Source organism: Lepidochelys kempii, chromosome 7 (genome assembly GCF_965140265.1).
Source record: "Lepidochelys kempii isolate rLepKem1 chromosome 7, rLepKem1.hap2, whole genome shotgun sequence".
Taxonomy (NCBI): domain Eukaryota; kingdom Metazoa; phylum Chordata; order Testudines; family Cheloniidae; genus Lepidochelys; species Lepidochelys kempii.
Genome location: NC_133262.1, coordinates 37,689,094 through 37,702,561, shown reverse-complemented (window position 1 = coordinate 37,702,561; position 13,468 = coordinate 37,689,094). Strand labels below are relative to the sequence as shown.

Genomic DNA, 13,468 nt, shown 5'->3' with positions numbered 1-13,468 from the left:
GACTGCTGAATTGGAATTAATTTGCAAACTGGATACAATTAACTCAGGCTTGAATGAAGACTGGGAGTGGATGGGTCATTACACAAAGTAAAACTATTTCCCCATGTTTATTCCCCCCTCTGCTCCCCCCCCCCGTTCCTCAGACGTTCTTGTCAACTGCTGGAAATGGCCCACCTTGATTATCACTACGAAAGTTTCCTTTCCCCTCCCCACCACCGCTGGTAATAGTTCACCTTAAGTGATCACTCTCCTTACAGTGTGTATGGTAACACCCATTGTTTCATGTTCTCTATGTATATAAATCTCCCCACTGTATTTTTCACTGAATGCATCCGATGAAGTGAGCTGTAGCTCACAAAAGCTTATGCTCAAATAAATTTGTTAGTTTCTAAGGTGCCACAATTACTCCTTTTCTTTTTGTGAATACAGACTAACACGGCCGCTACTCTGAACACTGATGGTAGAATGTGTTATCCTATTTTCTTTGTCAGATTCATTGTAACTTCAGTAAGTGCCGTATACCTTTCCCATTACACTCCCTAGAAACATTCAGCTGAGAGCCATTTTCATATTTTTAGTTTGCAGTTTGTTCTGTAACTTACAGATGTATATTTTTCTCCGAAACACCAAAATTCTACACAGTACACAACAGGCTATTAACTGACCGGATCCTGCTGTAACTGCCGTTGATGTATGTTATGAGGCCAGCAGTTAACAATACTGAACTGAAATTATTTTATTTAAAAAGGATTTATGGTGGGCTGTTACCAGATAACACACAACCAGGCAAAGATGCAGTAACCACTGATTATATAAAGCCAAACAAATTAAAATTATTCTCAATATGACTTTTTAGAATATGGAATTGTTCCATCAATTAATAGACATTTCCCACTTGTATTTTATAAAAAGACACAAAAAAGTTAAAGCAACAGGCACCCTGTCTTTTTAAGTCTAATAGCACTAGTAGCTGATGTGGCATCCACCAGTGAAGGCAAACATTGACCCTAAGGCAGGTTTCTCCACAGAAAAATACACAAGAGTGCTTGCTCCTGCTAAGTAACATACTCTAGATAGTCCTCTTCTCACCTCCCACCAACCTCACAGAGACACCTAAGTCTAGAACTGACCATTTTTTGTCAAAATGCCATCATCAGGGCCAAGGAGGAAATGTGATAGGCAGTTTTCCAACTCACTTTAAGCAACCTTTGCTCTCTTTCTTCCTTTTAAAGCTAGAGGCATGTTAGCAGGACACGACAGGATCCAAATGGACTCTGACAGTCTGTAACAGAAGTGGTGCTAATATCAAAACTAATACTTAAACCTTTCATCAGAACATTCTGGAAAAACACAGGATATCCATCCAGTTAAGCATGCATTCCTCTCTGTAAGATTACCTTAAGAGAACTATAATAAAACACTGCAAGTGATTGTATATACTTGAAAATATCTACTGATTTCACCTTTTTCCTTGAAGGCAAAGCAAGAAGAGTTAAATAAGCCTCTGACATTTTTTTCAGAGAATCTCTCAACATAGCCCTCACACTTGTGCTCTTCAATGGTCCATTGATCAGCAAGCCTCTTACTACAGATCTAGTCAATTGACCCCAGTTGGACACTCGGCAGATTGTTGGGCCCTTGGTGCTTTAAGCCTCCAGAATCTGAACACAGTCCAGGCACCATCCTGGCTTGGAGTCTCTATAAACACTCTCAAGATGCAGATCCTCTGTTATAGCACCATCTTCCAAGAGTCAAAATACCCATCGTCCAATTGCCTTGCTCATAGGACCAGTGCTAACCACTCAGAATGCACTGTAGCTTAAACACACGCTCTGTCAGAACTTGAGCTGTGTGGACACTTTTGATTTACAGTTTACCTCTTTAGGGCCCATGCAAAGTTAAAGCCAGAATCTCGTTCCAGGCCTATCTAACACACCATCATTCTTTGCTTAACAGCATAAGGTAACACAAAACTAGATGAAACACACACTTCTCCCGCCTCTGTTTCCTCACCACTCTGGAGAGTTCTTTAGGCTTGGGCAGTCCTTTGGGGTGCCAAGGATACTTCCCCAGCAGCTCACAATTTTTATTCTGAACCCATGGAGTCTTTCGGCTCAGCTAGTTTTCTCTGAGCTTGTCTGCTCCATAGCTAAACAGGGAAACCCTGCTATGAAAGTATGCCTCTCTTTTCCCCTCACCTGTCCAAAGCTTCCAGTTCCAGTCTCAGTGAGTCTCTCAAATGTAGATATCCTCCTACCCTTCCCCAACCAGTTTCTTTGTTCTGTTGCTAATTTTTCTTCCTCACTCTTCACTTCACCAGATGCCTAAACACAAGTTGGAGTATCTTCTCCCAGCTCCAGCTAATCTCCATAGTATGCCAACTGTTCGATCAGAGTAAAGATATTTAAGTTTATTGACTCTCCATAGTCCTTTGTCTGGTAAGTGCATGCTTCAGCCCATGTCAGCAAGTGGTGGATTCCACAGCCACATAGAGGCACTCCCTGATGCAGCAATTTTATAAACAACTTCATAAACCAGAATTCATAAATTGTACAGATTCCTCAAATCGTCACACCCCTATTCTTGAACAAATCAGCAATGCTTACGGTGCCTCTAGCTTGGTCTGGAAACACTATTTAGGTTACAGCAATCTGCCCATTTTGTCTCCTTTTATTTAGCTCCTGCTTGGAAGCTTTTAGTGCAATGATTATACTATCAAAACAGTTTGACACAGAGAGGCCCGTGACTTCATTAACTGAAGCATGAGCTTGCTGTTTCCTCAAACCTACACAGAAAAAGATTCAAAGGAAAATAACCCATCTAAATGATTTAAGACCACAGTATTTAACTGCATTAAAAAGCATGTGTGCCAAAACATGCTCTCCCAGAAAGCTGCTGTTTAACAAAGTCAGTGACACACCCTAAATCAGACCTAAGTAAAGTAAACAAGGCTGATTTTGACTTCACAGAAAAACATTGTAAGTTAGAACCAAACTGGATCCTACGTTGTGACTTCTGTTGTATCTCACTAGATTTAACTTTTATTTATATATAACTGAAGAGAAAAAAGTCATTTTGTTACTATTCAGTATGGTTGAAGAGATCTATTAAAAATGGGGCAAATTTCCTCATGCAGCTAGCACAAATGTGAGACCCTATTAGTTGACAAGCATACAAATAACCATTTATTGTTATATAATTGACTGCATGTACAACTTTACCCATACTGTGCACACACAACATATATATTTAAGGTGTGCAATCACAAAACCAAACTTCCTGAAAATCTGGTCCAAAAAGTAACTCAGTAAAGGGCATATGTCAGGTAAAAAACAAAAAAGATTCTTAATAAAATTTTACATTGAAGGATATTTTAAAAATTGACTTTCTCCAGTTATAATGGTTTGTTTCTATATTTCACTTGACTTGGACAACGAAAATCAGTTTAATTATTTATAACCAATTCCTATTCAGTTTAACTGTCCAATCCTCATTGACGATGATACAACATTTGAGCTGTAAAATATACAGGGAATATTTTTCCTTTAAAAATATTTTGAATCTAATTTTGTTTTTTTAACTATGGAAAAATTGTTATTGATCTTAGGCTTTTTAAAAAAAACAAAAACCCACAAGCCCTACATTTGAGGCCTAAATTGACTTGGCAATTACAAGTACTGTAACAATTTTTATGCACCTTATAGTAAAACTCATGTAAACAGATATTTTCCCATCCATATCCAAATTCCATTGCAGATGTCATACATGCTTGTTTCCTTTCTCTGAGATCACCAAGATGACTAAACTAATTAAAATTCAGTAGGTCAAAATTCATTTATGTTAGTATCTTTAGCGTCAGGATATGGAATTTCTTTATACAAACTCCATTGCTAGCAACTAAATATCCTTTTCAGGAATAAAGCTATTGTAGAGCATATTAGATTGAAGAAAATAAGGCAAGTCTGTTTTAGCATATTAAACATACGATGGAGTTGAGAGATTTGGATTCTATTCCCAGTTCTGCCATGGACTTGCTACATTACCATGGAAAAGTCATGACTTTACTGTGCCTCAGTTTCACCAGTTACTAAACAAGAAAATTAATATTTTGTGCACATCTACAGACCAAAAGTACTAAAAGTGCAGAGTATTATTACAGAGTTTATCTTTTTCTGGATAGCTGCCATTTCATAGTATCAACATTTTAAAAAAATACAAAACTAAGTGTTTAGTACTTACCATGCCATTTGCCTTTGTAAACAGTCCCAAAAGACCCTGACCCTATTCTGGTTGAGAGCATAACTTCACTTGCTTCTATTTCCCAATAATAACTTGAATCTCTCTGTCCACGAGGCCTCTGGAACACAAATACATATTTAAGGTACAAGCATGTCAACCATTGGGACAGCTCTCTTAAGTATTAACATGGCTAGCTGCCTGGACAATATGTTTCAAGGACTGTACCTAAAAGTACACTCAACTTGACTCATAAAGTCTTAAAAAGATGAACTGCAGAACTGCAACACTCTGGGTGATCTTTGCTAAATGCAAAGACAATTGCTAATATGTTATCTTGTATTCTAACACATACCAGTTTGTTCCTCCATTTTCTTTCCAGGACCCATTTCAGGATTCAATGTTCCTCTTACAACAGTTGATAACCTCAAAACCAAAAACAGGTAGACAACATTTACCTGGATGATTTTGGCTCCTTACGTTATCAACTGTTGCAAGGGAAAAGCAGAACTGTGATATTAGATCTTCAAAGACAATTGAGTAAAGAAATTTTTTTTAAATTAATGTAATGTTTACAGACCCTATCAACTTCTTAAAAATTATAAGAGCAGCTACTGGTTAAAAATGCTCCTGAATAAAATGTAAATGTTTATTAAATGCATTTCAAAAGGCACCCATTGCTAGGGCCCTATCAAAATCATGGTTCATTTTGGTCAATTTTAATTATTTGCTTTTAAAATCATAACTTTCATGATTTCAGATATTTAAATCTGAAATTTCAGTGTGGTAACTGATGGACTCCTGACCCAACTATGAAGGCAGCAGCGCAGCAGAAAGGGTGGCATGGTATGATATTGCCACCCTTACTTCTGTGCTGCTGCTCATGGGGCGCTGCCTTCAGAGCTGGGCACCTGGCCAGCTGCTGCCGTTCTCTGGCTGCCCAGCTCTGAAGGCAGTGCAGAAGTAAGGGTGGCAATACCACAACCCCACTACAATAACCTTGCAACCCCACCCCCAACCCTCTTTTGGCTAGGAAGCCCCATTTTGAGAAACACTGGTCTCCCCATGAAATTTATATAGCATAGAGTAAAAGTACACAAAAAAAAGGACTAGATTTCATGGTCCGTGAAGCATTTTTCATGGTCACAGCCGTGAATTTGGCAGGGCCCTACCCATTGCCCATGGTAACTGACAAGATACTAGTCTGGCATTTTTAGAAGCCCCTAAGTGACTTAGGAGCACAAGTTCCATTTCAATGGGACTTATTTTCCAAAGCATCTAAGTAATTTAGGTGCATACCATCCACTGGTCAATATTTTGCTGACGTTACTGACAAAAATACGTATTTAGTTATCTGCTTTACCGCAATCTGTTCCTGTTCACATGAAATATGTAATTGGACAATCTGAAATTATACCACATGATTTTTTTATTTTTAAAAGATATTTAAGGTATTGACAGTGTCTCCAGCAACTGTTAAGGAAAAGTGGCCTACTACCCAAAGACCACAAACAGCACAAGTAGAAAAGCATTGATTAGGAAGTTTGGGGAAGTGTACAAAATACATACATCTAGACAAGACCTTCATGGCAGTATTTGAGTACCTCACAAGCATTAATTAATCCTCAGCAACACTGAGGTACGAAAGAGGAAGACAAAGGGACTTGTCCACGGTTACAAAGGAAATCTGTGGCAGAGCCAGGAACTGAACCCAGATCTCCCAAGTCCCAGACCAGGACCAACAACTACAAAATCACTCTACCTCCTAATTTAAAATAATTCAAAATTGCCCTTTCATGTCAAAAATATCGGCTCTATGGTGAATCACCTTTCACACCAGACTGACATCCCTTACATTTAAAAGGATGCTACAAAGTGACTTAATCCTATTTCATGCATCTGAAAGCATGTAACAGAATGAAAAATGCATTCCTGATTCCAAATCTTTTTTTCCTTAAAAATGAACACAGCAGCTCTGACTTGTTAACAACACGTGAGCACTACACTTGGTGAATAATTTAAAGTAATATATTTGCACCATGACGATCATGTAAGCGCATAGCTTAGTTTATGAGCAAGACTTACATTAAAGCAGGATACATATATTACTAGGAAATACTCTCTTACAGAGCCTAATGAAGAAAGAGCAGTGCATGAGAACATCATCATTCTTGACACCCAACTGACGTAAGTTTCACCAACAAAAGCACCAGTGTGGACAGCACTAGGTCAGCAGGAGATGCACTCCTGCCAACACAGTTAATGTTGCTCATTGAGAATGGCTTAATTATGCTGGCAGGAAAGCTCTCGCCCATTGGCATAGAGCGACTATAAAGGAGACCTCATAGCAGCGCAGTTGCAGTGGTACAGCTGTGCCGCTCTAAGGACTGTAGTGTAGACATAGCCTTAGACTTACAGGCCTAAACTACTAGACCAAGATGTTAAAAGAACACTTGCATTTTGTTAAATTCAATTTTCATAACAAATTTCATTTAACTACTTACCACTAAATTGAACAGACACTGTCAACATCATTTTTCAATGAAAGCCAAAGGAAGTTTCAAATGAAGACAAACAATTTTAAAAATCTAGTATCTTTCAAAAAATATATCGACCTTTAAAAAAAACTCAGATGATAATGCTTGAATCAGTACTACAAACATTTTACATGGGACATGAACTTGAAGTTACACACAGTGATTTGTTATAGGAATTTAAAGTACAAGGTCATCTCATTTCAACACAAACTAAACAGAACATTCCCAATAGTTTCATCACCAGTTATGGCCTTCAAAAACTGGAATTTTGTCACAAAGTCCCTCTTTTTCTCCTTCAGGATTAGTCTGAAAACAAATACTACAGTACTTACAATTTTGTTTTTTTCTTGTGTGTTGGATCCAGGAGCTCTCTCTCTTTGGGCTGGCACTGGGGTTTTCGGTTGAGACCAGCCAGTTGGGCTTATATTGTTGGGACTTCCAGACAAAGCTGATGGTGAAGCTTAATACACAAAAACAAAGCAGGAAATATGAACAAGAGAAAATAAATGTTGAGTAAAAGAAAGAATTATAATTATTTTATGTATAGAAATCTTACCTGACTCACTGTGACTTCGAATTGCATCCTAAAACGGGAGAGAAAATAAAATTAAAACAAAAAAAACCCCAACATTTCAGTAAGATGTCAAACACAGAGTGTGGAGGGAGGAAAGGGGTCTGGAAATCAGATATCAGAAAACATAGATCACCCATGAAATGGTGCTAAAGAGCTTTGATTCAGGGCACCAGATTACTGACCAGTATCTTCCAAAACAGAATGTTTTGGATATTTTAGAAATCATTTAAGAATCCAACTGTTACTTGCTGAAAACATCTAGTTTGCCCCCTTTTCAACCTGGCTCTAATCATGAGCTTGCACAATTAATTTACATAATTTTCATGGGGAAGTTAAACTATATTGCTATACAATGGCTCCTGCTGAATAAGAACCTTTGTGTCAAAGAAAATACTAAACATGTTTTTGATATTCCCAGCCATTGTACTGTCTTGTGAAACTGTTATGCACCCCTGAATTTCAGATAGGTACATAATTCATAACGTGGCCTACTACCTACAGTGAGTGCATTTAGAAAATTATTATTATTTTGGCACTGCATTGAGAGAGATTCCTTACACATATAATGGGGAATATTGTTAGAATGTGAACAAACTTTAAAACCAGTAGACACTTTGGAAGTACATACACCCACTGTACCATGTGAGACTGCAAAAGATTGAGATTTGTACTCTAATACCAAAGTAAATAAGTTCTCACAAGATTTACATCGCTGACCGAAACACAACTCTACAAATAAGCTAAAAATAGGTTGTTACACTGCACCAGAGTTGGCCTTTCTCCTCCCCTCACCTCATGCCACACAAACTTTAAAGCACTTAATTCTGTAATCATGCACAGGGTCAGTTCTGGCAGAAGCAGCTTTTCCAACTTGTTCCTTCTACTAAATCATATCCCATACAAAAGTAAGTACAGGAAAGGCAAAATGGCTAAGTACTACACAAAGCAGGAACATGCACTACAAAAATGTCAAATATTAAAAAAGATTAATAGAAGTCAATTCAAATCTTCCAACCAACTATCCACAGATGACATTTAGATTTCATGGCAGTGCAGAACAACCTACAAGTACCCTACACGAAGGCTTATGAATGATCCATACTAACTCTATTAAGGTAAGCAACGTATTTTTAAAGAGTTGTCTTAATTATAATTCCTAAAGATTCAGTTAGAAAGGTATGCGGTCATGGCTAGTAACAAACTTTGACCTATGACCTGTGTTTTGAATCAAAATATTCACACATTTCTGCTGTACTTCTCTGCTCTAACCTTCAGCAGATTACAATGTGCAGAAATCTAACTCTTTGAAGCACTCTTGAATTACACTACCCGTTCAAGAACGGAGACAACCAGGCACAAAGCAGAAAACTTTATAAGAATCTGCAATCAGTACCAGTGATGGATTTTGTACAGCTGCCCAGGAGTGTAATTTCAGTCAAATGAGTTGAAAAACTCACCTACTTTAAAGAAAACCATTTTAAAAAGTTACATTTTTAGATTTACATACACATACACCTGATTTCTAAGGAAAAAAGCACTTCTACTGTACTTCAATAATTTTATTTTATCTCAGTTTGGGCTAAAGGGAAAATATTAACCTCTGCTGAATCCTTTTAGTCAAGGAAATAATATAGGCGCTCTTTTGAGTAATCCCATACATATAATTATACACCAGTACTATAATTTGTCATTTACACCTAATCTTTATGTGAAGTACAAGTAGTGCAAAGTGGCTCACTTGCCAGGATTATCTGGGTACACCTGACAATCGTTTCTCTGCCACAGCAGGGGCTTTGGGTAGTGGTGCACCTGAGTCCCTCCTATTCTCTGGCTGTGGCACATAATAGTCTAGTCTCCTGTGGGCTGCAATACTTTGATCTAATTATGGTTGTTGGACTTTGTGCGTGGGTGCTGGGTGGTGTTGGTGGCCTGTGATCTACAGGAGGTCAGACTAGATGATCTAGTGGTACCTTCTGGCCTCAAGCTATGTGACTCCATGAGCACACTATTTATTTAATCTTGGTTTCTACTTGGCTATATCGTCTTGGTGTGGCCATGCTATAATTCACCAAAACAATTCCCAGAGAGAAGGCCAGACAGTACGTTAAAGGACGTGTTTGAGACAAGATATTATTTTAAACATTGTGGGGCCAATGCATCTTTAGTGTAAACCCTACTAAAGTGAATGGGTTTACACAAAGGATGAATTTCACTTTCTGTAGAATTATCAACTTAACCCATGACTGAAACTACTCTGCCCAGGTATCCCCTCCAATTACAGTACTCACATATTAGAACTGAACTAAACCAAACATGCCATACCAACATCTTTATTAAACCAATTTTAGATTAATAATTTCACTTAGCCATTACTATGGTTTACAGTCTTACAAATGCTGTTAAATTGCAAGAAAGCAAAGGCACGAAGAAAAATACCTACTCTTCCCCTCAAACAAAATCGTCTGCACCAGGAACTGGGAGAAGCATTCAAGCTGTTGTTCTAATACAAAGCAATGAGAAATAAAAAAAAAGAACAGAGGAAGTAGTAAAAAATAATAGTTTTCAGTTGCTAAGATGAATGAATAAAAGAACAGAAACAATCAGGAACTTGAGGAAAGAAAAAGCAGCTTTATTCATTAGCTCTGTGCAGGTCATATTTTTCTCTCTATTAAGTATAGTTTTAAACTACTGAGAGAATATTAATGCCCACATTTTTGAAAACTACTTTATTAAAAACCAATCTTTTCCATTCAATTACTGTGTGAAACACCTTCCAGAGATTATGTAAAAAGCTATTTGTTTCTGGAAGACTGCACATTTACATTACTTCATTCACAACCCTTTAAGATATTAAAAAGGTGAGAAGGGAGAAAGACTGGCATCTCATTATCACAGTATATGAAACACAAACATGACAATGTATCCGTCAAAGCCCTGTGTACTACACAATTATTACGGAAGCCCCATAAAGCCCAGCTTGAACATAGCCTCTGCTCCAAAAAGAGCTCAGAAGCTCTGCCATACAGGCATCTTTCCCCAGCTGTAGAGTCCAAAGGTGCTCAGAAGATACGCTCCCTCATGAGCCCTTTTGGAGGCATGCCAGAGAGGAACCAAAGGCAACAAGCCTTTCTGTGCATCTTACAATCTCTGCAGCTAGGGATGTGTCCTGAGAAGTTCCAAAATCTGTTAGAATAAAGGCTCTGGTTGGTAGGAACTGTGCAGGTCATGCTCCTCTTCCTGCAAGCCCCCCCGACCCCCAGTGAGTTTTAACATTAATAGTACCTAATAGCAACTAGAGCACCTGTTTCAGGCTTGACTGCACTGCCAATCTACAAAAAGAATAGAAGTCTGAAAGCAAGTTGCAGGAGGGCTGAAACTTACCACCTAATTCTAGGGTGCTTAATGCTAAGTATAGGTCTAATGGGCTGCATAGCACAAGAGGCATTGCCTTTAATATTCATTCTTTGCAAATGACATGCAGATATGCACCACCATCTGATTGATTTATCAATTTGCTTGTGAGTTTATGTTTTTTAAATGGCAAAGAACACATTCCAAAGGACCGAACAGTAAGCATCTGTGTAGCAAATCTGGTCTTGCTCTTGCGCAGTAAGAGTGATCTGTTGAACTTCTGAACATTAGGCTCCAACAATTTTCTGTAAAGCAGCACAAAACCTGTTAAAAGTTTTTGCAAAGGTGAGAGGCTGCAAGCATGAAAGATAAGATACTTAAATCTCTAGGCAGATGTTGCTCACCCTGGGCTTTCACCACTTACCAAACTAAGGGAAGATGTTAAGAAGAAAATAGCAACAACATGATTAAAACACTGGTTAAATAACCAGTAGTAGTTTTAGATGAACTCTACACAGTTTCTTATTCAGCATATTACCTCAATTATCCTGTTGTCTACAGGCATGGTAGTGCTGACCATATGGACATTCGGGGTGGATGTAGATCTCTGTCTTTGGGACAGGGAGCCCTCAGAGGAAGGATTTGATGTGTTGAATGTGAAGGCATGAGGCGTAGAGTATCTGTGCTGGGAACTGACATGAGGAGAGGGGAAAAATAAGTCACAGTTCATTTTTCTTTCTATACTAGCTGCAAATTACTGTATAGCATCTTGCCTAAAAACAAAGACACACAGAATCCAGGAAGTTTAGTCAGCAAATAGAACTAATCCTATTTAGCCAGTTGGATCTTGCCCAGTTTAATTTAGGAACAAAATCAAAGGGTTTTAAAGCAAGATCTTAACAGTTGGCAATACACGCCTGGCACGTTCAGCAGCAGTCTGTGGTATTTTTGCCATTATTTAATTTGTTACTCCTCATTTCAACTCCTGCCGACTCATATTTAACCAATTGTTAAAATACTAGCTCAGTTAGAATTAATTCCGATCTGAGAAATTTAAGCAAGAACCTTCTTTCAAGCCTCGTCAATTTTTAGGAGTTTAAAAAATAGTTTTTATTTGCTATGAAAATTATAGTTTGGGAAGGGGGAGTAGATTGCTGGGACTGTTCAACTGATCACGCAGAACAGCTTACGAGGAAGTCATGAAACCTAATACCAGCTAAAAGGAGCTCTATACAGTTCTATGGAAATCAAACAACAGTGGTTAAATAAAGAATGTAATTTGTCTAACATATGGCCAAGTACTGGATTACAGCTGAAGCAAAGAATTACCAATCAGGATTAAAGGCCAACCAAATCCTGTTTACCTTAAATCACATAAATAGCCAGATTGAAGTAACTAACTATTTACAAAAGATGACAAGGATGCATCCCTAATCCATTTGCTATTACCCGGGTTGCAAGTGGGATAGGAGGTCAAGAAGGAATGAGTTACTACTGCAGATCCCCCAAAAGACAATGTTTCAAGTTAACATGCTGGGATCACAGAAATGGGCTTGCACCACTCCTGAAAAGACAGTCTTGTCAGGAGGAAGCTGAGGGGCATACACTTCTGGCCTGGCCTAACCTCATCAGCCTCCAATACTGCAGGGAAAGGGACCCAAGCCTGAAGTAAGGGTCAGAGGACATGCTGCATGGAAGGAGAACAATATGCATTTAGCATCTAAATCCACACAAATTTTCTTTAATTTTCAGAATTTCAAGAGTAGTATGTTTTCTTTAACCTATTATACACTTTGTTTCCTTTTTAAACCCCTCTACTTAGGTTAAACCAGGGGTTCTCAAACAGGGGGTCAGGACCCCTCAGGGGGTCATGAGGTTATTACATGGGGGGTCATAAGCTGTCAGCCCCCACCCCAGACCCCGCTTTGCATCCAACATTTATAATGGTGTTAAATATATTTAAAAGTGTGTTTAATTTATAAGGGGGGGTCACACTCAGAGGCTTGCTATGTGAAAGGAGTCACCAGTACAAAAGTTTGAGAATCACTGGGTTAAACTAAGAATATGCAGTAGTATCAAAACTGATGGTGTTTTAAAAATTTCTATATATGACTCATGCAAAACAAATGAATCATCCATTTTCACATATGTACTACATGACTAGTTGTGCTCTAATGGGGCTATTGGCACAGGACTGTCTGAAGGAACTTATATTCTACAGCATATTACTTTTTGATACTGATATTGTTAAAAGACAATAGTCTCAAATATTTAAAAAAAAATCCCCACACCTTTAATGATCTGATTTAAAACCTCAAGACTAAAAATTCAAAGCCAGCAATCTCAAGTGCAAGTGTTTCTTAATCCTAGGAACTGTAGAAAAGGGGGATATTACACACCTTATTTACAATCTCTATATGTAAAGAGATATTAGCATTTCAGCCTTAAAACTGAAGTGATATTGTTTTAGTGCATTCTGTCCATCACCAGTATTACATGATCATTCCATTTTATTAAAACTATACTTCCCAAAACAAAAAGTAATGGAAATAGTTTACCTAACAGGCATCCGGGAGACAGACTCACGCATCCGTCGCATTGTCAAGGGAGGTAGTGCAGGGACACCACTGTCACTGATATTTGAATTAGGGAACAATCTGAAATATCAACAAAAAGAATTAAGTAAGTACTACAATACATCCTGATCAATGCTACAAAAAAGGGTATGATTATAGGTTCCTATTTTTGTGTTATGATTGATTTCTATCAT

At 38.1% G+C, this 13,468-nt stretch overlaps 1 protein-coding gene across 13 annotated transcripts in view; it reads right to left on the bottom strand.

Annotated features, from left to right (window-relative positions):
• RAF1 (Raf-1 proto-oncogene, serine/threonine kinase) overlaps positions 1–13,468 on the bottom strand; it is a 96,949-nt gene that overhangs the window by 41,091 nt on the left and 42,390 nt on the right. For 11 of the 13 annotated variants that reach the window (XM_073352235.1, XM_073352233.1, XM_073352240.1 and 8 more), the window contains 6 exons: positions 13,257–13,355; positions 11,237–11,390; positions 9,788–9,847; positions 7,330–7,357; positions 7,106–7,233; positions 4,240–4,357 (listed from right to left, as the gene is read on the bottom strand). In XM_073352235.1, coding sequence (XP_073208336.1) covers positions 4,240–4,357; positions 7,106–7,233; positions 7,330–7,357; positions 9,788–9,847; positions 11,237–11,390; positions 13,257–13,355 — 587 coding nt within the window. The remainder of the gene's footprint in view (positions 1–4,239; positions 4,358–7,105; positions 7,234–7,329; positions 7,358–9,787; positions 9,848–11,236; positions 11,391–13,256; positions 13,356–13,468) is intronic. The other 2 variants (XM_073352241.1, XM_073352243.1) reach the window with 1 other exon arrangement.